The 27,623-nt window shown below is 37.2% G+C and overlaps 13 protein-coding genes across 13 annotated transcripts; 5 read left to right on the top strand and 8 right to left on the bottom strand.

Annotated features, from left to right (window-relative positions):
- Nucleotides 1-1,412: 1,412 nt before the first annotated feature.
- Nucleotides 1,413-3,152, bottom strand: C9374_003890 (uncharacterized protein; the record flags this gene model as incomplete). The annotated part of the gene is made up of 1 exon (XM_044693468.1): nt 1,413-3,152. One exon carries the CDS (start codon nt 3,150-3,152, stop codon nt 1,413-1,415), a length of 1,740 nt encoding a protein of 579 aa, XP_044556020.1.
- Nucleotides 3,153-6,006: 2,854 nt separating this feature from the next.
- C9374_003889 (uncharacterized protein) lies at nt 6,007-7,047 on the top strand (the record flags this gene model as incomplete). Its single annotated transcript, XM_044693466.1, has 1 exon — nt 6,007-7,047. The coding sequence occupies one exon, from the start codon at nt 6,007-6,009 to the stop codon at nt 7,045-7,047; it is 1,041 nt and encodes a 346-aa protein (XP_044556019.1).
- A 147-nt stretch (nt 7,048-7,194) lies between these two features.
- Nucleotides 7,195-8,868, bottom strand: C9374_003888 (uncharacterized protein; the record flags this gene model as incomplete). The annotated part of the gene is made up of 1 exon (XM_044693465.1): nt 7,195-8,868. The coding sequence occupies one exon, from the start codon at nt 8,866-8,868 to the stop codon at nt 7,195-7,197; it is 1,674 nt and encodes a 557-aa protein (XP_044556018.1).
- Nucleotides 8,869-9,025: 157 nt separating this feature from the next.
- On the bottom strand, nt 9,026-10,356 carry C9374_003887 (uncharacterized protein; the record flags this gene model as incomplete). The annotated part of the gene is made up of 2 exons (XM_044693464.1): nt 9,026-9,885; nt 9,942-10,356. The coding sequence occupies 2 exons, from the start codon at nt 10,354-10,356 to the stop codon at nt 9,026-9,028; spliced, it is 1,275 nt and encodes a 424-aa protein (XP_044556017.1).
- A 397-nt stretch (nt 10,357-10,753) lies between these two features.
- Nucleotides 10,754-12,067, top strand: C9374_003886 (uncharacterized protein; the record flags this gene model as incomplete). The annotated part of the gene is made up of 1 exon (XM_044693463.1): nt 10,754-12,067. One exon carries the CDS (start codon nt 10,754-10,756, stop codon nt 12,065-12,067), a length of 1,314 nt encoding a protein of 437 aa, XP_044556016.1.
- Nucleotides 12,068-12,343: 276 nt separating this feature from the next.
- On the bottom strand, nt 12,344-15,714 carry C9374_003885 (uncharacterized protein; the record flags this gene model as incomplete). The annotated part of the gene is made up of 2 exons (XM_044693462.1): nt 12,344-15,180; nt 15,243-15,714. The coding sequence occupies 2 exons, from the start codon at nt 15,712-15,714 to the stop codon at nt 12,344-12,346; spliced, it is 3,309 nt and encodes a 1,102-aa protein (XP_044556015.1).
- Nucleotides 15,715-16,104: 390 nt separating this feature from the next.
- C9374_003884 (uncharacterized protein) lies at nt 16,105-17,478 on the bottom strand (the record flags this gene model as incomplete). The annotated part of the gene is made up of 1 exon (XM_044693461.1): nt 16,105-17,478. One exon carries the CDS (start codon nt 17,476-17,478, stop codon nt 16,105-16,107), a length of 1,374 nt encoding a protein of 457 aa, XP_044556014.1.
- Nucleotides 17,479-17,548: 70 nt separating this feature from the next.
- Nucleotides 17,549-18,125, bottom strand: C9374_003883 (uncharacterized protein; the record flags this gene model as incomplete). The annotated part of the gene is made up of 2 exons (XM_044693460.1): nt 17,549-17,838; nt 18,041-18,125. The coding sequence occupies 2 exons, from the start codon at nt 18,123-18,125 to the stop codon at nt 17,549-17,551; spliced, it is 375 nt and encodes a 124-aa protein (XP_044556013.1).
- A 236-nt stretch (nt 18,126-18,361) lies between these two features.
- On the top strand, nt 18,362-20,831 carry C9374_003882 (uncharacterized protein; the record flags this gene model as incomplete). Its single annotated transcript, XM_044693459.1, has 2 exons — nt 18,362-20,269; nt 20,325-20,831. 2 exons carry the CDS (start codon nt 18,362-18,364, stop codon nt 20,829-20,831), a joined length of 2,415 nt encoding a protein of 804 aa, XP_044556012.1.
- Nucleotides 20,832-20,892: 61 nt separating this feature from the next.
- Nucleotides 20,893-21,558, top strand: C9374_003881 (uncharacterized protein; the record flags this gene model as incomplete). The annotated part of the gene is made up of 1 exon (XM_044693458.1): nt 20,893-21,558. The coding sequence occupies one exon, from the start codon at nt 20,893-20,895 to the stop codon at nt 21,556-21,558; it is 666 nt and encodes a 221-aa protein (XP_044556011.1).
- A 95-nt stretch (nt 21,559-21,653) lies between these two features.
- Nucleotides 21,654-22,966, bottom strand: C9374_003880 (uncharacterized protein; the record flags this gene model as incomplete). Its single annotated transcript, XM_044693457.1, has 2 exons — nt 21,654-21,966; nt 22,023-22,966. 2 exons carry the CDS (start codon nt 22,964-22,966, stop codon nt 21,654-21,656), a joined length of 1,257 nt encoding a protein of 418 aa, XP_044556010.1.
- Nucleotides 22,967-23,087: 121 nt separating this feature from the next.
- C9374_003879 (uncharacterized protein) lies at nt 23,088-24,650 on the bottom strand (the record flags this gene model as incomplete). The annotated part of the gene is made up of 1 exon (XM_044693455.1): nt 23,088-24,650. The coding sequence occupies one exon, from the start codon at nt 24,648-24,650 to the stop codon at nt 23,088-23,090; it is 1,563 nt and encodes a 520-aa protein (XP_044556009.1).
- Nucleotides 24,651-25,117: 467 nt separating this feature from the next.
- Nucleotides 25,118-27,559, top strand: C9374_003878 (uncharacterized protein; the record flags this gene model as incomplete). The annotated part of the gene is made up of 1 exon (XM_044693454.1): nt 25,118-27,559. The coding sequence occupies one exon, from the start codon at nt 25,118-25,120 to the stop codon at nt 27,557-27,559; it is 2,442 nt and encodes an 813-aa protein (XP_044556008.1).
- Nucleotides 27,560-27,623: the final 64 nt, after the last annotated feature.

Here is a 27,623-nt window from a genome sequence, read left to right as displayed (position 1 = left end):
CGCTAAATCCGCTTTACATGAATAATAATGTAGTGGTGTTAATGATGGTAAGTGTTCTTCTTCGGTTGGAGGTTCTTGTAAGAGTTGCGTAAATGCAAAAGATCTAAAATGGAAAGGAAGACAGCAAATGAAGCATGACAAAGCAGGTGTCAACAATGGAATTACGGACAGATTTAAATAGGGAGAAAATCCAGAGAAGGCAAATTGATAAACTCCCAACGGAATCGTTACTAAAACAAATTGGAACAACTGGAAAAGCATACAACAACAACCACTATTTGCTGCACGCTTCTCACAAACAAGGCAACCCAATTTAAATCACTAAGAAGCACCAGCATTTCATTACCTCACACTAACACCCTAAAGAGCCAAAGAACTGTTTATATCAATAATTTTCGAAATGTGATTAATTTTTGGATTTGAAACTCAGGTGAAGGTCGACGATGTCAAAGATTGGACCAAATTTTTGACTGCTGTGAAGAGTGGAGAGTTGAATTACGCTTCCAATTTGGTTACTATTCACCTTGGTTTGGATGAGGTTTGGGAGAAAACAAATTCGGTGGTGGCCTGTCCAACTCCAAAATCAACGTACATCGTGAGTGGATAAATGACATCAAGGAAAAGTTAAATATACGTGGCTCCATCGTTTTAAACCATGATCTACAATTTGAAAATTGCATTAAATGCATTGTGGAATTCAGATTGTGAAACTCCTCACTTTTAAGATTTTATCGAATTGTAAAAAATTGGAGAATGAAGAAGATTTCGGAAAGTTTGTACTGAGAGTTGCGTCGATGTCAAGATATGACACTATTTTCATGATCACATTCAATTATTGGACGACAACAATGCAAGAAGACAATAGCGAAACATAGATGATCATCAACATTCCATCTTGGTCAAAGATACTGAACGTGAAGATGTAAAGTCACCAACATTTGTCATTCGGAATGTTTGACGTTGTAGTGTTCCCAACCAAAACACCAAGCGTATTACGTAATACCGACGTGATAAGTAATTCTTAGATTTATTGCAAGATCGAGAAAAAGAGAACGAGTATTGTTCCAATTGAATGCTACGCAGTTATCTTTACCGTTTCGTGTGAAAATTCTTCTGCAATAATGAATTCGTTAGGTATATCAAGTTGCAAGATTGCATCCAAGATAAGCATAGAAAACCACTGTACGATATAATGACGGCAACATGTCTACCCATTATATTCATGCACATGTCTCATTTAAACATCGGAAGTCCATGTTAAAACAAATTTCATGTTCATAACGCCAACAATTTCACATTAAGCTCCAGTTACTTTGACTTGGATTTGAGGTATGGCTACCATTGTGTTCGTAAACCTCTTCTTGATATGGTTTTGTGTATGAACAAATGGACTCTCCATTCTCCTTGCAATTTCAACGAATGGAATGGTTGCACCTACTTGGTTTCATCCAGAAAGCACTACACAGACCCTCTTCCACAACAATATCAATATCCGATTGAAAATGCACTCGCAACACTTTGGATAAATTTCTCTTCATGATTTGAAGATCCTTACTCTCAATGGTACAAATCAAACTATGACTCTGAAAGTAAGCGTGACCTTCTTGGGTCAACTTGACCACTTTTCCAAGTGTGAACTTGCTCAATTCCGTCTCCTTGGGTTGAAATTCACGGATGGTTGAAATATTCTCCTGATAACGAATGGTCATCATCTTATTATTATGGGAAGCCAATGCATGAGATGCAAAACTTGAAATACCATTCTCGGAGAAGGCCAATCCAACACTTTTCAAACATTGTGAATCATGACAGGTCAATAATACTCTCAAAGAGTCTTCGCCACAACAACATAAATCTTCAATAGGTTCACAACATTCCATTTGAATTCGTTTCATTTTCAATCCACTCACGATATAATTTACCGTTTTCCTGTCGGACATTAAACATGCGAGTGCTTTTCCCCAACATGAAATTTTTTTCACCTTACTCGAGTGGTCGTTTGTGTCTTGAATTTCATTATAAGTGTCACTCTCATGATTTCTCATCACACCGAGTATGTTCAATCGTTCAATTTTCTCAGAATACTTCTTTTCCAATGACCCAGTGTAAAAGACATTTCCATTTTCTGTCAAGTATGCAACAAATGATTGTCCACATACAATCTGTGAAATGTGCATTTCATTTCTTAATACTTGATGTGCACTTTTTGAAAACCTCAAACTTGTTAAAATTCCATAAAAGGATGGAGCATCCAACCCAATACATCTCATTGAATTATCTCCTGCAACAAATATTTCCTTATTTTTGCATTGCAAGACAATGACACGAGTGCCACATTTGATACTCTCTATTTGAAAGTGATCACTTGTCATGAAACAAGCTCCATCATCATGATGATTCTTCGGATCAAGACTGGAACGGTCTTTTGAAACTACACTCGAATGTTTGAAAACACTTTTAGGTGGTCGAAGTTGACATGCCATTCGTTTCTCGCTATAATAACCATGCCTCAAATAAATACTTCTTCCGACCAATCCGTCAATTCCAAATACATAAATATTATTCGATTCTGTGACAAATGCCATAATACTGCTTTCACCATGATGACAATCCATACATTTAATTCTCTCATTTTCAAAGATAAAACTCGGTAATAAATATCCATTGGAATAGAATGGTAATTTGGTCGTTTGTACAATTTCTAATAATTCAGCTCTTGAACCTAACAAGGAGCAAGCATCTTCATACTTGGCTGGATGGCAATATATTTTAACAAGATTAGACAAGTGATCTTGAGTGAGTGATTCAAGTGATTCACAAGCTTGGCAAGAATAATGAATGGAATGAAATGGCATGTGCATCCGATCGATACTGGTGTCATGGTTCATTGGAGATTTTTCTGTTTTCGTTACAAGGACATAATAGTGGTTTCGAAGAGCACCATCATGTATTCGAAAAGAAAATTCCCATAACGTAGAATGAAAAGGATGATGTACAGTATTCACAGGAGGACCATTCATAAAAACTTGTCCATTTGCTGTGAGTATATAGGATAGGCTAGCAATGGATATTGGACCGAAGGTAATCAACGGCGTAATGGATTGTGTTGAATTGATACTGACAATGGGAAATTGATCGATTTGCTGAGACATTTTTTTTAAAACATGATGGTCATGGAAAAACAAAAAAGACCAAATCGAGGTTGTGTTTGGGATGATGAGCTACAACCTCGATGAAAGGGAAACCATCCATGTGCTTGCCGATCACCAAAGACGAATGGAAGGACTGTACTCAAAAACTGATGAAATATACAGCCTCGTCAACGCCCTCATCGAGAAAATTCACCCAAAACAGGTCAACAGTAAGGTTAAACAACACAAAGGAAACACTCCAAAAGCCACCCCAACCAAAACAAGTTTACCAAAACTGAGCTATCTGGATGTCTTTAAATCAAAAGAAAAGATAGTCATCCAACCACCAATTAAGATAATTGCCAGAAACCCAAAGAAATTTAAACCCCACAAACGAAAGAACAATTACACAACTCAAACAAACAAAAATGTCTAAAAAGTTCAAGGAAATCAACAACAACAGTGGCATCACAATCTTCGGAATCGAAGAAATCTCCATCCCATTCGTCGAACATATTATGGGACTCGTAAGAAATCATGTTGAAAAATGGTACCCAATTAAAAGTAAACCAAAAACTCTACAACTCATTTGCCATAATCATGACGACGCTATCAAGGCACTAGCTACCTTAAGAGACGAAAACGCCAAAGTAAACAGTTCAAAGAAATTCTTCACAACCCCAATGACTTTCATACCCTCAGAACATACGGTCAAGTTCCACATAAGAAGAGGTAGAACATGATAAATACTTGAAATACCTAATTGGAAAGGCTTGGAATGCCGTAATGGACATTAAGGAAATTAATGTATCCTATATTAGAGTCCAAAACACCTTCAAACTAAGAGTAGCACTTGATAGCAAAGATGAAAAAGACAAACCTCTCCAAAGAGGATTCGAGGAATACTGTAACATGGAACAAATCATCCAAGAACGCAGCCTTAACTCATCCTGCACATTCCCTAGCTCTTTCACCGAACAAGATATCAAGAACACAATTGAGAAAGTTTTTGTCGAAGACTGTGCTAGCTGAGTTGCAGATTAATTGTGTACTTGATAACTACAAAAACTGGACAGAAATCCAAACCTCCTCCCTCACATGTTGACTTGTATTAATAGATAAACGATTGCTTCAATAGGAACTGCATGTAAAAGAGTATTGAGTTAAATATTTTGAAATTTAATAAAATGTTAAAAAGTTTTATTATTGTACACCCTCACCATTTTACACCGATTTTCGAGAAATTTACACACAAACAAAGTGTAAAAGGGAAAAATCTGTTTACGGGTGGAGTTTTTGGCAATCCTACCCTAAAATTGTGATCCCGATCTAAAACTGCTCAGCCACAAACCATTTTTGTCTGGCCCCAAATTGTTTAAGGCAAAGAACATTGTTTAACTTGCAAGGGTGAACATATTAAGCTTCCTGAAAATAGCGCTGAACAAAAATATTTTCCCTTTTTAAACACCTCTTTATTTAAACAAATTTTGCGCACTTGGTTATGATGATACATGTTGGCCAGTTGTGTTCTTGAGAGCCTTGCTTCGATTCTTGTATATACCAACACCAACACAGGCTCTCCTCTCTCTCTGTTGCATCTGATGAAGTTTTTGATATATGAAAAAACGAGGGGTGGAAGAAATCGCCCATCCTAGCTAGCTAACAATTGAATGCAACTAAGGTCACCAATAGTGATCTTCTGGAATGTTGAGAACACTACAATGTGATGAACGCAACAACATTGTTGTCGAGTATTTTAGCAATCATCCCCATCGAGCTATTAATTAGCTGGGTGTTTCTTCCGCCTCGTGTGTTGTAAACTTAATTTACAGTAAAATGTACGGCTGAATAAAAAATTTTGTTGAAAAAAAATTCAAAACACCAAGACACCATGTCGTTCCAATTTATTATTATATAAATTAACCAGTCTCTAAGTCCACAAGTTGCTTCACAACAACGTTCCTCAAGTAAGTAATTTTTCTCTTTTCAATATTATAATTTGTTGCTCCATAAATTACTTCACAACAACAAACTTCTCAACAGCATGGGTCATCACAAGTAAGTGGTTTGTTTCTTTTTGATATTATCTCATCATTATAAATCATTCTACTCTCGTAATTTTGGAACCGTATTGATTTTACCACAGGTACGTGTTCAATATTATTTCAAATTAATTATTATTATTATAAAAGACACAAGTGGCTGCATCATCATTTTGCACTCGATGCCACCAGCCACTACTGAAAAATCACAAGGCCGTCTGCAAAGGTACAGTGGTCTGTGATGGTTCTTGTAGTGGTACCCGCGCTGCAAGATAAAGATGTAGGAAGCGCAGGCCAAGAAGAAGGCTAAGACGGCGAAGCAACTCTCTTTTTGAGAATACTAATAACAATACCAAACCGCAACAGTTTCAGAAGATAAAGAGTAAGGCTGTAGAGCAAGGCTTGCAAGGTGCCGAGCTTGTAAATTTTTTAATTGAAGGGATACAAGACATCGAGGGCATTAAGGCAAGCCCGTCAAAGAAGAGCAAGAAAGTGGAGTCGGATAATGATTCCTCTGATTCCTCAGATTCAGATGATAGAATTACGGAGTTTGAAGAGAAGGTGAAGAAGATAGAGAAGAGTGTGAGGGAGTTGAAAGATATTTTCCTCTCTTTCTCAAAGAGAAGCTGATGAACAGATTGTTCTCTTTTACTCTTTATTTGTGAGCAAAACCTTTGTACAACAATAAAGTCTTATTCAGGATTTCTAAAATAATATTTCTAAATTAAGTTGTCTTTTTATATCTTTATGATTGTGTGTTTTTTTCGAAATTTTGGTGTAAAATGATGTGGGTGTACAATATTTATTTTTGGATCAATATTTAAATAATAAAAATGGGCAACTCACATCATACCAAACCTTCATCATCCCGGGAAGGCAACCACAACAATTCTTCAAACCGAACAGTAACGGCATCATCCAATACAAACAATGACAACAACAACGTTCCTCCCACTCAGCACCAACAAGATCCGATCCCAGCATCATCGGAACCACAAACCAATGACACATCTCACCAAGAAACATCCGAATCCAATGTTGAACAATCACACACATCAACACCACTTTCATGTAATAATTTTGATGCTCCACAATTACTGGGAGAATCTTCAATTCTTATCGGAGATGAAGGAAATTCCATTGCACAACAGATCAGAGCCAATTTACCATTGGAACAAAAGCTCCATAATAAATGGACCATGCTCTATAGCAATACAAAGAACGGAACATCTATTGCAACTTTTGCAGAAATTGTCATGTATCATGGTCCCATGCTCATTTTCATTAAAGATATGGCGGATAATGTATTTGGAGCTTTTTCCAGTGTTTCTTTAGAAAAGAAACCTTCGTTTTATGGAAATAGTAACTGCTTTTTATTTAAAGTGGAAACTGAAGAAAATTCAGAAGAAAACAATAACTCGGGAAAGAAAAGTGTAAAAATTTTTCCTGCCAGTGGCAGAAATGACAATTATGTATACTTCAATTATGGAAACAAGTATAATCCATACAATGGATTAGCATTTGGTGGACGAATGGGATGTTTTTCATTGTGTATTGAAGAAGATTGGCGCTTTGGAAAAACATGTGGAGATTTAATAACTTATTCCTTCAGTCCACAACTTTCTAGTGACTCAGAGTTTGAAATTAATTCTATTGAATGTTGGATTTTCCCATTAAGCGAATCTGTACAAATTGATCTGCGATACAGAGCTAAGGCAAAACAATCAAAACAAGCATTAGGAGAGGGTAACGCTGCTGAAATTTTCATCCTGAAACAAGCTGGTATCATGTCGAGTGATAACGATCACATTAGAGAGACAGCTTATCAAAAAGATACTTCAAGCAATTCAAATAACAATAACGGTGATAATTAGAGGCTCAGAGAGTTTGAAGGGTTTTGAATTTCCTGAAGGTAATTCATAGCAACACGGTGCGATGATCCTGGTCTCTTTTTTTAACTATCTTACTTGAAAGTTAGGAAAATGTTGTAGACATACCCCAAAGAGAACATTTATAGACGATTACTTGTGACTTCTTTGTCGATAGTTCATACTTTGTACTAAGATTAGTGAGTATCTAAAATAAAGGGTTATATCAGCGTGATCACCAGAAACGTTGAGGATATGAACAAGTTCCTCCAATACCGAGTGGTGTTTTGACCAAAAGTTTTTCGTCAACAAGCAACCAAAATGAGGAATTTGTTCCATGAGAGCTCTTAATACTGTTTCGTCATGGAGTAGATGTTGTGGCATACAGTGAAACGCAAACTTGTTCAGGGATCGCTTTGAAATTTCTGGTTGCTGTGTAAATATGGGAATTATTGTTTGTAATAATATTTCTCGTGAAAACAATTCTTTTCGAATTCCCCTAATAAATTCTTTTGCCAATTCAAACTTTTTAGGTCCTTGCCAAAATTTCAAAAAGTATGAAAAGAAAGTCATTTTGATAGCTGTATCGGTGTGATCATCATTGGAATGTCTATTCTTCCTGAAATAGTCCAAAGCTTGCTTTACAAATACAAGTTGATGTTGATGCTTGAAGAAAAAACGATTAATATTTGTATGTGTCAGTAAGTTTTCAAGGAGTGAAGAACGAAGCTGAGCTTCAAGCGGAGCTGTGAAATAACACTCTACATTTAAATCAGAATAATTATAATGGTAATGGCCTCTCCTGGTCAATGTGTGAAACAATACTCTCTCGTTTCTTTTGAATTTTTCGGGCAAATTAGTCCATACTTTTTTGGCATGAGTGGTTGCTCGCATAATTTCAATGACCATTTCGTCATCCACTTGGCAAGGAAGTTTGTAATTCCACTTTTCAATAAAATAGTTCCAACAAAACAATAGTCTAATATTTCTCAATATTCGAATGTTTTTTGTCTTAACAACAAAATCAAAAAGTAACTCTTTAAATCCGGTGTTCACGGAAACAATACTTGGGTAGTGTCTTGTAACAACCAAAAAGAATTCTTTTGTATTATCATGACAATAAACGAGAGGGTCATAACAAAAGGGAGCACGAATAACACTACAGTGAGGCTGTACAAGCGAGCTCACAGAAAAAGAGCCAGCACATGTTTTCTTTTGGCCTTGAATTGCAGCTCTACAAAACGCAAGACCCTTTAACCACTCTGATTTCACACAAGTCATGTACACATTATTTTCTTCAATCAATATCAAGGCCAACAGTTTCATAATGTCCTCATTCCTCTCCTCACTCTGTGATTGAATTAAAATAGATTTTTCAATTGCACCTCTCCATAAATTTTTCACATCCAATTCCGTTGCCTCTTGTGAAACGGAACGTTGAGGACTGCTTTTTAAGACAATTTCAATTTTAAGGGCCACACAAAATAATTTTGAAACTAGAGCAAAATTTAAATAATGACTTTCAACGTGAACAGAATTGACTCCATCATCCTTTTCATCGTCCTCCGCACCATGAATATATTGAATATGAATGAAGGAAAATATTCTTCTCAACAACTGGATGGTCATTAACGATTGTTCGTACATACAATCTCGCAAATACCAGTAAGAAGCGAGAGAATTTTTGAAATTGAAGTGATCATCATCATGACTCTTCTCTTGCTGTTGTTGTTCAAATACTTGTTGTAGCCGCTCCACTTCCTTCTTATGATGCTCATGATCTCGCTCAAGCAAGGTATCCAGCGGAAGTTGAAAGAGGCTTTTCATATTTTTAATTGTAAAGAAAAATGATTCGTTGAACAGCATCACAGGGTGCTTTTGATGTTGATTTGGAGATGAAAATATAATACTGTAGTATTCTTTATTTACAAAATAACATGTGGAGGTTGTAACGATTTGGAAATTTTCTTCTTGCCTCGGAGCATCAACAAAATTGAAAGGTTTGGTTGGATCCTTCCTTTAATTCCGGAAGCCAAGAAGTAGCAACGTAATAAGATCTTGCTTGCCAAAGCTCATCAAAAATTCTCATACCCAATGTATCGTTGAGATACTTCAATCCGAGTCCTCCTGTTCCAATCTTGGTACCCATATAGTTCTCGACTAGTTTGACGTGTCTATTTCTCCATAGCAACAATTGCTCCTCAAAAGAAAGAAGACTATCAATGAGCTTGGATAAATGTGAAATTCCTGGAATGTGTCTGTAGCACATGATAAACAAAATGGCGAGTCTTCTTTTCTTTGAAGAATCAGCAGAACCATTCTCATTAGTAACAGCAATGTCATGACGATTTTGAACTTGATTCTGAGTCATTGCCATCATTGGACACTTGTCTAAGACATGATGAGAAGTTGTTGCAGTGTTTCCATTGATCCAATTTTTGACCTTTTCCTTTTCTAATTCCATGGCCTTTTCATCATAGTCATGCCATTCTTTTGTGTCACGCCAACGCAATCTTTGGAATTTGAAACATTGACATACTGATTGTAGGAACTTTTCTTCAAAATTCTCTGGAACCATTGGATGGATACATTTTTCCAGCCATGAATGAATTAGACTCTTAACAGTGGTGGATTCTGAATGATATCTTTCAGAGAGCTTTTTCATTTGAGCAGTCATGTTTTCATCAATGACACTTTCATCGTCATGATTGCTTGCTCCATAACCGAGAGGGCACTGAGAAGCCATTTTCATTTCTTTTGGAATATGAACACGATCTTCATGACGAACACCAAGTGTAGTTTCAATCTCTCTCATTTGAATGGATTGCATACCAGATCCAGGACCTTTTGAATCATTAGAGATTGGTTAAGTAGTAATACATGCAACAAAGTTTACGTACCAAGAAAATCCCTAAACTCAAGAAAGCTTAATGGATGCATGGTCTCCATAACATCAAAAAATGGTATGATCGTCTTCATGATGAGACCAGCCCTTGTTATTTTCTCATGAACACTTTCAATGGCCAATTGTTCAACGAAAAGAGTTGGATCTTTCATGATCGAAACAGCAGAGTCGATTTCAAAGAGAATTTGCTTAAACCATATTTCAAAACCTTGATGAATGACAATGAATAGATGCTCATCGTGATGGTTGAGGCCGCCTTTAAATTCTGGATATTGGAATTGAATCAATTCTGGAGCACGAATATAATTATCGTACGTCAGTGGAACGGCATGGTTGACATCAACATTTCTGTTAATGGAATAGACCTTTCTACGGATTTGATCGTGGCTGATATTGGCTTGAGATTGCATTCTATTGTCTAGAGCTATTGTTTACAATGAAGATTTGGTTTCAATTTTTTTAGTTGTCAAAAGACTCTGGATAATTTGGTGTCATTTTCAAGCTAGAAATCTTCACAAGTACAGAACGCTGATCATTATTGGATGGCCGCACGTTCGAATAGAATATGAATTATTATTAACTCACTGTTGAAACGTATCGTGATCGATCAAAACACTCTATACAATCAAGCCATTGTATAATGAACGTTCACGAATTCATGTTTCCAGAATAGGTCCATGTCACAAATTTCGAATAACAGTGATGAACTCGGTTATTCTTGTCCATCACGGTGAATCGTGTCATACAATTCGAATTTGTCTGCATCCTTTAAATTTACACCCTTGGAGTGTCACTTCCCTATTCACCATGCTAAAAAAATTCACACATTGCATTATTAACGTATCCACAAGACGAGGTCAACAAATTCTCTATCGAAAAAGATCCAAAATGAGTGCTCAACATACCACCGCTACTAACATTGATCAAGCCATCCTCCAAGAAGACAATGTCACCCCTTGGGAGGTTGAGGCTGAAAATGAAAAAGGCGTCGATTACAACAAGCTCATCGATCGCTTCGGTTCCAAAGAGATCACCGAAGAGGATATCAAAAGAGTGGAAAGATTGACTGGTAAGCCTGCTCATCCCTTCCTCAAGAGAGGTATTTTCTTTTCTCATCGTGATTTAAACATTGTGTTAGATCATTTCGAACAAGGAAAACCCTTCTATCTCTACACAGGTAGAGGTCCATCCAGTGAGAGTATGCACTTGGGGCACTTGATTCCATTCATGTTCACTAAATATCTTCAAGATGCTTTCAATGTTCCACTTGTGATTCAAATGACTGACGACGAAAAGTTTTTGTGGAAAGACTTGGAATTGGAAGAAACTCATCGATTGGCCTATGAAAATGGAAAGGATATTATTGCGTGTGGATTTGATATGGACAAGACTTTTATCTTCTCCAACCTCGACTACATGTCTCACTTGTATCCAGTCGTTTGCAAAATTCAAAAAGAAGTGACATGCAGTCAAGTGAAGGGTGTTTTCGGCTTGTGTGACAGCGACAATATTGGAAAGATGTCATTCCCAGCTATTCAAGCAGCTCCATCCTTCTATCAAGCGTTTCCTCACCTATTTCCTGAGAAGGAATTTGGGAAAGATGGGGTTGCTTGTTTGATTCCATGCGCCATTGATCAAGATCCCTATTTCCGTGTCACACGTGACGTGGCAAGAAAATTGAAATGGAAAACTCCAAGTGTCATTCATTCCAAATTCTTTCCTGCATTGCAAGGAGCATCTAAAAAGATGTCTGCTTCCTCTGAAACTTCATCAATTTATCTTACTGACACTCCAAAACAAATTGAGGAGAAAATCAAAAAACATGCTTTCAGTGGTGGGCGTGCTACCAAGGAAGAGCAAATGCAATTTGGAGCTGATCTTGAGATTGATGTTTCATTCAGATATTTAGAATTCTTCTTAGAGGATGATCAAAAGTTGGAAGAGATTAGAGAAAAGTACAGCACCGGAAAGATGTTAACTGGAGAAGTGAAGGCCATTTTGATTGAGACACTTCAAAAGTTGGTTGGAGAGCATCAAAAGAATAGAGCTGCAATTTCAGACGAGACTTTAAAGGAATTTTTCTCCGTTCGTCCATTAAAATTTGGACACAAAGGGGAATAAGATGTTCATTCCAGTGACAATGGTTGCAACAGGCTGTATTTGTGTAAATAAATTGATGTCTGATCGAATTCGAGTCGAGCTTGAAATCGTACGATCTCTGTTGGATCTGACACTAAAGTCCATCCACTAACACTTTGTTCATAACCGATTGAATTTCACAATTTCAAAACCCTTGCTCAATCTCCACATCAACATGTCGAGCCATATCAATCTTTTTTGCAAGTGCAAGCGCTGCAGTCTTCTTCTTCATGACAACAGCAATCACGGAAGAGACGATCAGTGCAGCGGCCCAACGGCAAAAAGAGGTGCACCCACGCCAACTGCAATTCCAATAATCAAGGAGTTGTTTGGGTCTTGAGGAGGTGCTGGTGGAACGTCAGTGACTCTCAAACTCAGTCGTGAAGAGATCCTTTCAGATATGACGAGTTGAGTTTTCACATCCATTAAGACGACATGTGCCGTGATATTTCCAATCTCTGTTAGGGAAGGGAGCTGGAACGTGATGCTTGTATCAAAAGCACTGTTTGAAAATTGAATTGTCTTTTCCGCTTTGTGAATAGATTCGTGTGTACTTTCCTTCGTCATTTCCCACGTAATTTTAACATTTCTTCCTGCATAATATTGTAAAAACCTTGAATCCAAAATTGAGAGCTGAGAAGTGACATTTTGCGTGTTTTCTCCAATAGTAGTTTGTTCTTTCGAAAATACCAGTAACAATCTATCAGAACGTAAAAACAACAACGAGCAATCGAAATGCATGGTATCATTCCTACATGAACATTGATCCAACTCGACACAAACACCATGTTGATGACATACAGAGGAATTGGTTGCAGCAATTCCATAACATGAATGAATGGAACAGTCAGGACCTGAAAACTTATCATTACAAACACATTCATTGGGAGCAGTACAATTTCCGTGTCCACTGCAAACCTCCAAAGTCGAATTTGAGAGTTTTCCAAAACAATAAGATTCCATACATTTGGGTCCTGCCCATCCCAGGTGACATTCACATGTGTTGAAATCTCTGCAAATTCCACCTCCGTTGTTACAAACAGTGCTGTTGTTGGAGGGAATTCCATAACATGTCGTGAATTCACAATCCGGACCAAAGTAATTGGTGTTACATTGACAAGTGTCAGGTGAAATACATTGACCTCTCTTTCCAGTGCACACTCGAGAGTCATTGGACAAAATTCCATAACATGAAGGATATTGACATTCGCTTCCAAAATATTTTTCTCTGCATTGACACTTGTCATAATCCACACAAGTACCATTTCGAAAATTACACACAACACTGCTGTTCGATTCCAATCCATAACATGTGGTAAATTGACACTCCTCTCCATGATACCCGAAATGACAGGTACAATTATTGAGGGAAGAACATTTACCTCTTCCACCACTGCATACCAATGATGTGAAATTTGCAAGAATTCCATAACAAGAAGGATACTGACATTGATCTCCTCCAAACCCTGAATGACATTGACACTGATTCACATTCATGCATTCTCCATGTCCACTACAGACTTGAGAACGATTCGAGGAAATTCCAAAACATTTGTAAAATTGACATTCCGGTCCATCGTATTTCAATATATCACAACTACATGTGTTGTTGGAAATACATTGTCCTCGAGAAGAACAAACATTTGGATTGGTAGAAGGTATGTGAAAACAATCTGGAATGGAGCAATTCGCACCTCTCCAATCGTTAAAGCATTGACAGGTATCTTTTCGGATACAAGAGCCATGAGCATTACACACTTGAGAAGGAAGGTCACCTCGAATTCCAAAACATACAGGAATTTCACAAGTGTTTCCCATATACCCTGCTTGACATGTACAGTTATTAAAGGATGAGCAAGTTCCATTATTGAAATTGCACACGAGAGAGGTATTACTAAAAATTCCACTACATGTCGTGACATTGCAAATTGGTCCATAATAATTGGGTGAACATTGACACACATTCGTATCCAAACAAGTGCCATGAGAAGAGCACGCAATGGATTCGTTTGAAAAGACTCCGAAACACTTGCTGACTTCACACTGGGAAGAGAAATAATTCGATTGGCATTGACACTTGTTAAAATCGACACAACTACCTCGACCAGAGCAAACCTTCAGAGTGTCGTTACTCCATTGTCCAAAACAACGCGTTACTTCACATTGACTTCCAAAATAATTGGCTGAACATTGACATTGATCTGGATTTACACACATGCCTCTCCCTCCTCCACTACATACATGTGTTGTATTGGTTGCGGCAATTCCAAAACAATACGGAATGGAGCATGTGGATCCTGTATAATTACTCGTACATTGACATTGATTGGGAGCTACACATGAACCATGTTGTGGACCTCCACAAGCGTTGCTTAATACATGACCATAACATATTGGAGTACAATTAAATGTATTGGGATCAAAACGATAGTCAGTATGGTCACAGTAAGGAGATAATTTTCGAATTCTATTGTTGTTGAAATCTGTGAAATAAATTTCACCACTCGTCGAGTTCACAACCACACTACTTGGATCATACATGGTTGCAGAAAGAGCATTTGAGAAATCTCCAGAAAATCCAGAAGATCCATTGCCAGCCACTGTCGAAACTATTCCTTGTAGGGAAACTTTACGAATTCTCTGATTCGAATAATCAGAAATGAAAATTTCTCCAATTGGTGAAATGTGAAAACCTGTTGGATTTGAGAATTGGGCATTGGTAGCCACGTCTTGATCTCCACTATATCCAATCGTTGTTCCTACTATGGTTGAAATGATTCCAAGTGTATTGATACGACGAAGTCTATGATTCAATCGATCCATAATGTATACTTCTCCATTAGATGTGACATGAACTTGACTTGGATGAAATAAATGTGCACTTGTGGCAGGTCCTCCATCTCCAAATAGTCCTGCATCTCCTGTTCCTGCAATGGTTGAAATGATTCCAGATGTTGAAATCTTTCGAACTTTATGACTGTAAGAGTCACAAATATAAACATCTCCATTGGTGTGAGCATACACACATATTGGAGAATTAATTTGAGCAAAAGTGGCTGGTCCAGAATCTCCATTCGATCCAGCAGTACCCGTACCTTTGGTTAAGAACAATGCGCTCACAATCCAAGTTTCTTGAAATGGGTGTGTGAAAACTTACCTGCAATGGTTGTAATTATTCCATCGGTATCAATCTTTCTAATTCGATGACCTCCGAATTCTGCAATATAGATTTGCCCACTTGATGAAACAAATACACCAATCGGACTATTGAGATTAGTGGAGGTGGCTGATTGATTGTCACCATTGTAATCTGTTGAACCTGTGCCAGCTATTGTTGAAATCAAACCTGTTTGTGAATCAATTTTTCTAATTCTATGATTTTGGAAATCTGCAAATATAACATCCCCAGAGGGTGACACCTGGCAGCTGAAAGGTTTCATTCCACTGTTTGTTGCTAAAATTCCATCTGAACTAAACGAAGGACTTCCATTACCTCCAACAGTTGAAATATTAAACATGACCACAACAGTAGCCACAACTCGGTATTCGTTCAAAGCAAGATGTATTGCTGTGAGAATGGCAACGAGGAGCATCAGCTTGCTCGAAATCAGTTGTTGTGGTTTCTTCATCTCGTTTTTTACTCGTTGTCAGTGATTGCAGTCCATTCTTTCTTCATGTTTGGACATTCTCATTTCGTCCTTTTGATCTTCTCAAGGGAAATTATATATCCTTCCTGGTTCTTACCTAAAAACAAATTAATTGACAGTATCCATATTTGAATGTACATATACCTGGCAATATGACCGAAGTGCTATTCCCTTTTAATTGCTCTTTATATGAAGTAATTTCACTTTCGTCTATCTTATCGATCAGCTCTGAGGTGATTTGGAATTGACAAACAACAAACGAAAAAAGTTTCATGCAAACTACAATGCAGATGGTCTTTCGAAATAAATTAACTCCCCAAACACGATTTTATCTGACTGAAAGTGTCTATATCCAAGGCAACATCTGTGACTTCAATGAACGAATAACAAAACCGTCACAAGCAACAGTAAATTGTCATTCTGAACGTGTGAGCTAAACGCACACCACAACTTTAAATACGATACTAGAACGGCTCTGTGATTGACCTTGATATCATGAGTCGATGAGGATTGATCCAAAGAACTGCCCTTTCCTTCTTCACCACTGAATTTGTATTTCCACTCATGAACAAAGCCTCGTACATAACTTGCCTCAATTAATTCCTTAATGCTCATGGTATCTAATACTTGATGAATGAACATGTCATCTTCACGAATAAGATGTACATAATATTTCAACAATTTACGTTTGTATCGCTGGGGCAACATGCTTCGAATAAATTCAATGCTTGTTGCAGACGCTCCCATGAATAGATGGTTCATCATGTACTTGAGAGAATGCATTCCTGATTCCAATCCTCCAGATCTACTCCCGATGATAGAACCACTATTTGTCAATTTGAACACTCCACTAATTCCGTTAAAAATCAAACGAGCAACAAAGCTATATCTACACAAGCTATCAATGATGTTGTCTGACAATTTGTCAATCGTCAAATGTTGTGTGAACAATTCTGATTGATCTAATTGCTTTAGTTCTTTCAATAGTGTATCCAAATTTGGTAAAATCTTAAGTGGCAACGGATGAGATTTGAGAGCATTAATTTTTTGAATGACTGATAGCAAGAGTGATATTTGGTCGTTGAGAATTTTCTCGGATTCATCACCATTCTGCAATGCCTTTGAGTTATTACTTCCAAAAGAAAGTAAAGATACCTGTCTCAACACTTCTTGAATAATCACATCGCGTTGCTCCTTTCTCATTTGGTGTGAATTATCTCTAATAGCTTTTTTTAATTTTTCGCTTTGATAGTACGAGGGTCTAATACTTGGGTAATAATAACACAAGGGTAAATAAGCCAACAATAACTTGGGATACAAGAGCAAAATAAGTCCAGTTGGAATTAATAATTTCACACAATCAAATCTAAATCCGTTCATAAATAAAAGTTCCTTTCTAGAAGCTACTCGGAAAGGTCGATATGAAATTTCTTTTCTCATTTCTCTGTATTTGATAAAATCACCAAAGAAGTGAAAGGTGGAGCCAATGAGGAATTGTTTGTATTCAAGAAAGACGGAGAGAACAGATCGAGATTGTTCATAAAATTGTTTTTTTGAATCATAGTTAGGATCCGAGTGCTGTGATGATTGTTGTTCTGAAGAATTGAGGAGTGAAGAATGAAAGGAAGATTTTTTCAAACCATTGATGTGATTGCTCCCATTCCGAGCCAACAGCAGCCAAGTGGAAGATGAAAGAGTGTTGGACTTTTGTGGCCATAATAAACACGTTCGTAATGAGCGCAACATTTTTTATATCTTGGCAAGCACAATCTTAGGATATTTAGTGAGCTCTAATAATTTATTGTTCGTGCAAAATTTACTTTGATCTCTTCTCAATGAAGGCCTTTTGTTCCTTTTCTAAATCTACATTAATATTTCCAATCACATTATCAACAAGGAATCCCACAACTGCTGACTTTTTCATTTGTGTGTTTTGTTGGATGTTGTTAATAATTTGATTCTTTTTTTGTTGGAGAGCAGTGTTGGATCCACCTACTTCAATTTGTTCCTTCACGAACTTTTGGAAGTACTTTTCTTTATCTTGTCTGAATTTTTGGAGTTCCTTCTCTGCTTCATCCTTAGCTTCCTTCAATTTAAGTAATCTCTCTATTGTTGATGTTGTTGTGAACGAATCAAAGATGATGGAATAAAGTAGAAGATGATTGTACGTCAGAATGTTGGGGCGTGTTCATCGAAAACGCATTGTTGTGTGTGATGTTTCAACAAAAAAATCCATCAAAACAGACCGTGAACGTGATGAAGACGAATATTTATAACTTTACACTCATCGGATGAGTCCTATACTTACGCTTCTTTGCTTCTTTCACAATTTCAGTGGCTTCTTGTTCGGCCTGCAACAATTGTTGGATGCTTCCTGATTTTTTGGTGGCCATGTTGGGATATTTTTTGTGATGAATGTTGGATAATTATTTTTTAATTTATTTTAATTTTATTTTGTTTGTATTCCATATTTATCTTTCTGAATGGCAGAACAAGTAAACTTTCAAATGTTGCATTCATAGTCTTGATCAGTAAGTAAATCTAACCAAATGTTCTTCATTAACCAAGTTTGAGTTGAGCTCGACTTCTTTCGCGCCATGATTTACAAACAGCACAAGACACTAAAAAAATGACGCAAAATACAACCTCAGAAGAAAAAAACAATCTCACCAACGTGAATTGTCCAACCCAGATCATCATGATGGGTCAAACGATGGAAAGAGACGCTCCGAATATGGATGCTCCACTTGAAAACATTGACGTCAATCAAATAAGCGATGGTTTGGAAGACATTACGAATTTTCAACATCAAGAATTAAATTCATCACAACATACAACCATCCCAAACCAAGGGCGAGATAGTAAGGAAACACCTGGCTCTGTCAAGCTACAACCCGTACAGGTTAAAAACGAGTTCTTTCAAGGTTCAAATACGAAAGCTCTTTCAAAGAAATCAGAGCCCTATCAACCAACTCCTCGGCAACTAAAATCGCTAGATAAACTCTCGGTACTTCCGCAATGGAGAGTTGATTTACAAAATAAGAACAAGGAAGAAATTGAGTTTAGAAATCGTTTAAAGGAGAAGTACAAAACTGAGATGTATGGATCATGCGACGGCTATTTGAAGAAACTTCAAGAAATCCACGAAACAAAGAAAAGCATTTCAAAATCTTTCACAGCTTCAAAAAAACCAGCGTATGTACCTGAGGGAAAGTATGTACCACCTCCAAAACCAAAGAAGACAATCGAGGAAGACAAACTGGTATTTAAGAAACGATTTGAATACAATCAAAAGGTAGCTAAGGTGATTTTGGAAGATAATTTGAAAAAATCAGAACGCATTAAAATAGAAAAACAAAAAGAGCAAGAAAGATTGAAGGAAGAGGAGAGAAAAAAGAAGGAGATGGAAACCGAGAGAAAGAAAAAAGAAACTGAGGAGAGAAGAAAGCAATTGGCTCAGATGAAGGAGAAGAAGCCACCTGTGTCAGGAGAAGAGCTGCACAAAGCAAGAATGGAGAAATTAAGACAAGAGAAGTTAAAAGTGCTGGCCAAGAAAAAAGTGGACATTCAGTATCCAGTAATGAAAAAACTTGCAAGCAAGAAGAAATTGGACACAACAAACACTACCGAACAAAAAGAGCGTGTCGAGGAAAAGAAGAACCAACTTGGATCCTCGGAGCTAATGGTTTCGAGCTCCGAACTCACTGCCAAAAGCTCCATTCAAAACAATGAGGCAGAACAAACTGTCAAAGATCTTGAAATGCCAAATTGTGAACAACCAGAGCAGCAAGAGCTCAATCAACCTGTACATAATATTGAGGAAGATAATGAGGTAGAGTACGAATCGTTGGATGAGGAAGAGACAGAGGAATTACATGATGTCCATGAGGTTGAGAATGATGAAACCAAGGAAAGCAACCTGGATCACACCTCTATTCCCCAGCAAGAAGACAAACCTCAAACAGTAATTTCAGATAATGTTAACGGTAACAACGTTTGGGAAGCTGACCATAATATATCTTTGAATTTGTCAGATGACGACTTGAGCGAGGATGAATGTGATGATGGTTCTGAGCACGGGAATGATGAGGATATTCAATCTCCAAGCCATACCAAAGAGCCAAACGATATTTCAGGTGACAGACCACTTGACGAAACTGACTTGATTGCTAAAAAGATAATTTCAGAGTTAGTGAGTCATTACGAAGAAATCCAAGGACACATACAAAAATGTTTTGCAACTTATGCTAATGATATATTTGATCAAGGCTTGCTTAGTAGTGATGAATACAGCAACGTGTTCTCAGGCTTGGGAACTGTTCGTAGTGCGGTTGCCAACATGGTTAGTGACTTAAAAACAGCCATGGACTCGTGTGACAACTCGTGTGATATTTGGGAGAGTTCCAATATTGAAACAATGAAGGAAGTGTATATTACGTACATTAGATCTCTACCCTTGGCTCTGGAAACCAGTTTAACAGCATTCCGACAAACCCCTAAATTCCAATCTCTGGTTAGCTCTAAATCAAATGATTTGGTAAGTAATGTTTCTGTACCCATATGGCGTGTGTTTACCACGTCATATTTTTTAGTTTTTCTATTTAATGATTCCTGTTGAAATGATATTTTCACTCTCTAAAACTGTGCAAGACCTTGTACGCTACCGACCATATGATGAATCCGTGAAGTCAATGCTGGCATGTATTGAAGATTTACAAACCATTCGAATCGAGATTACAGACAGTAATTACTCCACTTTCAAGGTTTTGGAGCTTTATAACAAACTTAAGACGACAGAAATATTATCCAAAAAGCGAAACCTCCTTAAAGAGGGAGTGTTATCGACGGAAGCTGATTCCCATTCAGTTTTCTTATTTTCTGACAGCTTAGTTGTACTGACTCCATCCAAGCATTGGTTTATTCCATTTAAAATTACAGATGACATTACTGGAGAGTACAATGTGGTTGTAACGAAAGATTCCGATGAAAATACTCTTGAAATTGATGAGCATGAGGTTTCATTCCATGTGCGCTATAAATTCGATAGCTATGCTCAGGTGAAAGAGTGGAACAAAGCATTCAAAGCTTGTCTCGAGTAAAAGTTTTGCATGAATCATTTCTTCCAGTTCCGTCTGGAATAAAATCATAAAAAAACTGAACATGACTACTGCATCAGCAACTCCATCGGGCCTGCTCATCACATCAGCAGCCAATTATTTGAATTCTCACTTATACATTATCGATAAATCAACACCAGATATAACTGGGCATTCTTACAACTTCCCCAACACTGAAGACACCATCGAGCCTTATGATTCCGAAGAGGAAGATTGCCAAGATCCGTTCGAAGAAACAGATGTACTGGAGAGCGCAGAGAGGGATCCTTTCCTTCCGAGTAGCGAAGATTTAGCTGTCCATTCTCAAGATCCCTTTGAAATAGGAGAATTAGATCCATTTCTTGTTGGGGATGTTGATGTCTTTGATGCTGCAGACATGAAGTTGGAAAATGAGGTATCCGGTGAGCTTGCTCCAGATTTAAAGGATCCCTTCGAAGAGCATGATGAATTTCTAGATAACAATAAGGATGTATTCGAAGAGAGAGATGAGTTTTTACAAGAAGATCAAGACATATTCGAGTACGAAGAAGATGTTTTTAATGTTCAAGATATTGACCCTTTCTTATTGGATGCTCGTGATGAATTTGAATCGAGCGAAAAAGGTATGAGAGGTGTAATATCAGTTGATACTGTTAAAAAGTTGTGGAGAGAAATTATTATTCTTGTGTGTGTTTTGATTTTTGTGGGACAATTTTTCAGAGTTATTTAAGGTGGCAGTTTTGAATACTAAACATCTTTTTAGTTGCACGATTTGTAAATGAAATGGCTACTTCTAGGACTTGTAATATTATCCATACACAAGAATTAATGATTAAATGTAGTATTCTGATTCACAATTGCATCATAAAGCTCATTCTCCTTGTCAATGGCAACTGCTGGATCATTTGGGTCAATGGTCTCAAAATACAAGTGAGGTTCCAACAACTCCAATTCACAAATTCTGATATTGTTGGTTTGCCAATCAATAACAACGTCTAATCTGCAATACAGTATCAAATGATTTGGAGATTTCTCTTTTTTAATCTTTTCAAATAAGCGTTGACCATTCGCAATGATCGTTTCATTAAATCGGCTCAAGTCAGCATAGGTATTGGATCCTCCAAATTCGCCTTGCACCCTGAGAATTATTAAGAAATAAATGATTAAATAGACAGACATAAATATATAACTCACCTAAAGTCTCCATCCTTTGGTCTCTTTTGTAACATGTGTGAAAGTTTTTCATTTACATAAATAAAACTATACTCTCCATCATTTACAATGCAATCCAAAAATGGCTGAACGATATATAACTTTCTGTCTTTGTATTTACATTGATTTGATTCAGAGAGATCCTGTCGAATGATTTTCAATTTTTCCGCTCTATTTGTTAAATATTCAATACTTTGGCATGACCCTTCATCGGTACTCTCTCTTGAATTACCAATCACAAAAGTGTTGAAAGAACCAGCCGATATTAACGGTTTGAAAACCAACTTGTCACAACTCTTAAACATGAAACAATATTTTCTCACTAATTCATCATCATTTAAATGTTTCACGGTATCAAAATCCACTATTTGCGAGGGAACAATTTCACACTCATTCCACTCGTCTTGAATTTCAAACAAATATCTCTTACTCGAATTCCAAATCATGAGCGAGGGATCATTAAATACTCGAATCATCACACGATGGTCTAGACCTTGACACTCTTTCTGCAACTGTTCCAAAGTACGTAACCATTCCATAAATTCATCATAGTAATCCACATAATTCCAAGTCGTACGAATGACAATATTAATCGTCATCTTTCTCGAATCGAGAGCAGAAAAATCATCAGATTCCTTCTTGGTATCACTTGTTATTTTGTTCATCAAATATTCGTACAAGCCCTCACAGGAGAGAAGTTCCGAAGGAGAGGTTTGCTTTTTCATTTCTTTGAAACTCTCCAACCAATCAAACACAACAAATCTTCTCTCAATTCTTTTCATCGTTTCATCCTGTTGATGATTATTTGCAAATTTAGAAAGAGGTTCATGTCGTCGGAGTGTAATTTCTAAATACTCTTCACAAGAGGCGATGAAAAAGTATTGAACCTCTCGATCAATGGAAAGAGAACTTTCATGAGAAGCCATTTTTTCTTCTTCTGCACGAAAATTTTTCAAAGTTCAATGTTCGATACGATAGAAGCTTTAGAGGAAAATTCATGTGTTTATTGTTTTTCATTCATGAACACCTTTCACAACAACATACGTTCTACATGTTAATGTAATGACTCTTTCTTGGTCTTCTCAAACAATAAACAAGAAGTGCAATCACCAAAGCAAAAACTACCAGCATGGAACACACTGTAATTCCAAAAGCAATTCCAATACTTTGAGCATCGCTTAATTGTCCATTAGAGTTGTTGCTATTTCCTGTGATGGAATAAGCTCCAATGGTGTAGTCAAAATGATCTTGTGGGGACTCTACGACATGCTCCACAGCAACGTAATACACAACCTCATTGTTCTGATCATTAGAAATGACAAGTGACTTTTGGAAATTGTTGTTGAAAGTAAGGAAATCATCTGCACTGTTGGGGGATGGAATCTCGTCTTTTCGAATATAAAGTTTTCCATTAGGAGAGGACTTGGATTGTATGGAAATTGCAACATTCGATTTTGCACCGACTTTCAACTTGTAATAATTCATTCCCTTTAAATATGAAAGAGACCCATCTTGAACTTTCATTTCTTGTTGTGAGGAAGCAATCGAAATATCATTAACAGATGAAGGTTTGGCAACAATGGCTATCACTTGACATAAATTTCCCATCAAACAATAAATAGTAGTATTGCTTAAAGTAATTGCAGTGGTAGAAACAGAGATTGGTTTACCTTCCTGACCACAGGCACACGATAATGTGGAAGGATCAATGGCTGCCATCTTCTTGGTCAAAACATCTTGAAATCCTAATTGAGTGTTATAATTAAACCTCCAATCCCATAAATCAATAATAGGAGATGGTTGTGAAGGCACATATTTCACAGCTGTAACAAGTACATAACCTTGTGGAACTTTGTCCAGAGTCGGTGTCTCTAATTGTAATGCAAAATAAGAAGGATTGATGTTATTACTTGGCAATGCAAGTTCCCATGATTGCGCCAACTCGGATGGAGGAAGAGAAAATTTAAATTTGCTTTGATATTGAACCAAAATATTCTCACCAAATTGAGGTTGAAATGAAGTTGCAAATAACCCAAAGGTTAACACATTGCCAATTTGTAAATTTGTAAATTCGAGTCGATCAGTGTCATGTGTGAAAGTATCAACAAATTGAGAGCCATTGAAATAAGCCATTTGAATAGAATCTCTGTAAATATTGACAAGACCTTCTTGGATTCGGTATAAACACTTCAATTCAATATTCACTGGATGAGCATTGATTTGCTCACTCTGGATTGTATTTTCGTTGGCTGGATCAAAACTTTGAAGGAAAATTTGAAACACGGCCAATAATTGCTGAGAGGGATATTGTGAATTTTGAGGAGATGGATAAGCATCATACTTTTCAGTATTCAATTCAAAAGCAGTAAATTTAAAAGGAGCAAATTCATCAGATGCAGCATGTGTTTCATTGAAAATGAGTAACAAATCATCGTCTTGGAAGACATTGAAATAAAATCTGCTACGGTCTTGAACAGAAATCATTTCTCCAAATTGCTGATCATTCACTATTGTTGGAGAGGAAGAATGCATCATCAACAAGAGAAGCGTGAGTGAGAGGGCCAAGCACGCAACGCTTGTGAAAGAGCAACGGTGGGTAGTGTTGAGCATTTGTTTGTTTTTTTTGGAGCGACAATGCCTTCCTTGTCTTCATTATTCAAGTTTTAAGATGAATTATTCACCCAAGTCCGGAAATGCTCCAATCAAAATCCACGAGGCAAATCGACGAATTAGAGCTCCGTTGGAAAGGCCACCCTCGCAAATTGATGTTTTAACATTTTAATCGCAAGGGTATATTGAATCAACAAGCACGTTCCAACCATGATCTAGCCTCACCACAATAATTATTGATTGGATCTGTGTTGGACAATGGATTCAAAGGCACTGAATGGACAGAAATGTTGAAATGGTGTAAGAGCGTCATGTTTGCAATTCCTTTTGCTTTTGTCTTGTTTTCGATGGACACAACGTTTTGCAATCACAAGGAATGAAAAATTCCTGAAACGGGAATTCTTCATCACGCTCAACATAAGTCAAACCACTTTCTCGTGTTTCAAATTTTTTTAATTGAAAAAAAAATGTTCTCATACGTTGCAAGCTGGTTTGGTGGGGGAAAGAAGTCTTCATCCTCATCGGGTTATAACGACTCGATACGTGTTCATGGATCATTGATTGAATTTTATAAAAAACCATCATCGGGAAGCCAACAAAAGCCAAAAGTGGTCTTGATGCATGCGGAGCTCTCTATCGATAAGAATGATAGAAAAGGTTATGATACCATGATGGTGATCAAGAATGAAGAGTTGGAAAAAGACGTTAGATCGTTTTTGCTGGAGGAGAGTATGATGTTTTCATATGTTGTGGAAGAACACGATGATGATGAAGAGGAGCCTGTAATTGCTTTCTCTTGGACCGATGTTACGGACAAGAACAAGATTTGGGTCTTCAGATTTTCCGAAGATAAAGAGGCTCAAACATTATCAAAATGTTTATCAAGACTTGTTTATGAATGTGTGTTTGAAAACTCGTACGAAAGAGATTTTGAAGGAACTGAAGACGACGAAGAAGAGCTAAAAGCACTTACTGGAGAGACCACATTACCATTCAAAGTTGAAACTCTTGAAATGATCAAAACAAGCACTGCCCCTTTGTCTAGACCAAGCGTGGGAGGAGTCTCCAGCAGTGGCTCTTCTCCACAAAAGCCAACTGCAGCCTCCTCATCAACACCTGTACAAAATACTAAAATTTACCCATCATTTAAGAAAGGAGACACTCAGTCAAGAAAAAAAGAATATGAAGAAAAGAATAACTGCTTACTCTCTGAATTGTGTTCTGCCAAGTGTGATCTGTATTTATTGAACGAATCAACTCATATTTATGAATGCAAGCAACTAGCCGTTATTGCTACCGTTTATATGGTAGAAGATGAAGAAGGCAACTCCAACTTTGAGTATATTTTAGATATTTCTCATGGCGATGAGCAATTAATAAGTCAAAACATTTCAAGCGAAATGAACTTACAATGTTACAATGAATTCCATTCTATCACTTGGAATTTCTTGAATCCCTTCTCTTCTTGGAGTTTGATTTTCTATGACAAGGACGAAGAAGCTGAATTCAAGACATGTATGAATAGATGTATTTACGAATCCAATACTTGCAGTCAATTTGACAAGTTGGCTATTGACGATCAAGAAATGCTGGTAAAAGCTTCTACTATTGATCAAGCCATCGATGAACAATCAAAATACCTCAAAGATCTCGATTATGAAGATGAAGATTATGTGGACTTTATTAGCGACTCTGAAGGAGAAAGTGAACAATACGAAGAAGAAGAAGATAGCGATGAAGATGACCTTCCAGCACAAGTCAAGAAGGGACCCACACCAAAATATTCCAACACTTTAATGATTGATAATCCTCAACGCGAGAGGACTTTTGTTGTAAGAGGAACAGATATCGGTGTGTTTAAGAGAGACGACGACACAGACCAACCAATATTTGACACTCAAATCAAAAACGTTAGTACTCCAGAGGGAGAACTTTTCATTCCGTATAAGGCTATGCTTCACAATCAAGATCGTGATCTTTTATTCCTTCACAAAGATCAAGAAGAGCATTGCGGAAAAGTGTACAGAATGGATCTCACACGTGGTGAGGTTGTTGAAACGTGGAATAGCTATCAAGACTTGGTACCAATTGACGAAATTAGACCAACTGAAAAGTTTGGAGATCAATTACCAACTGCAGTGTTTGGTGCATTGAATCAGAATACCATGTTTGCTATGGATCCTCGTATCTTTGGATCGGATAAGGTTGTTGGAAATATTAACGCAATTACTTCCAAGTCTAATCCTCAATTCTCATGTTTTGCAACTACCAGAGATGGTCGTCTTGTTGTTGGAAGCAGTAAGGGAGAGATTCGATTATACAGTGGAATTCCAAATCTTGACAAGACCGGAAAGAAGGGTACTCATCCAAAGACTGCTAAAACATTGCTTCCTGGTTTTGGAGATCCAATTATTGGCATTGACGTTACAGCTAATGGAGAGTGGGTTGTTGCAACTTGTAAAAATTATCTCATGGTCATCAAGACAACCATGCCTGATAGCGACAGTACTGGTTTTACAGAGAGAATGGGTAAAAAGAAACCAATCCCAAGAATTATTCAGCTTCTCCCTGAAGACGTTAAAACTGTTGGTGGTAAGGTCTCATTCAAACCAGCCAAATTCAACACTGGTTGTGATGGAGAGTTGTGGATTGTCACCTCAACAGGCCCATTCCTGATTACATGGAACTTCAAGAGAATTACTCAAAACAGTTTATTCGATTACACAATGAAAAAGATTTACAACAATGAGAATGTGGTAATGAGCGAATTCAAGAACGTGAAGATCAATGAAGAAGGAAGACACGCTCCAATTATTGTAACCACTCCAAACGATGTGCTACTTGAAAAGAAAAAGAAAACAAAGGATTTGCCTTATAAGAAGCGTACAACACAATACAAAAAGAACTAACAAAGCTCTATTTATTTGGTGATTGCATGTGTAAATAAACAAACCTGTAATAAACAAATGATTT

The sequence above is a fragment of the Naegleria lovaniensis genome, assembly GCF_003324165.1.
Source record: "Naegleria lovaniensis strain ATCC 30569 chromosome Unknown tig001, whole genome shotgun sequence".
NCBI classification, from domain to species: domain Eukaryota; phylum Heterolobosea; class Eutetramitea; order Acrasida; family Naegleriidae; genus Naegleria; species Naegleria lovaniensis.
Note: the sequence above shows the minus strand (reverse complement) of the source record. Positions and strands in the feature narration are given on the sequence as shown.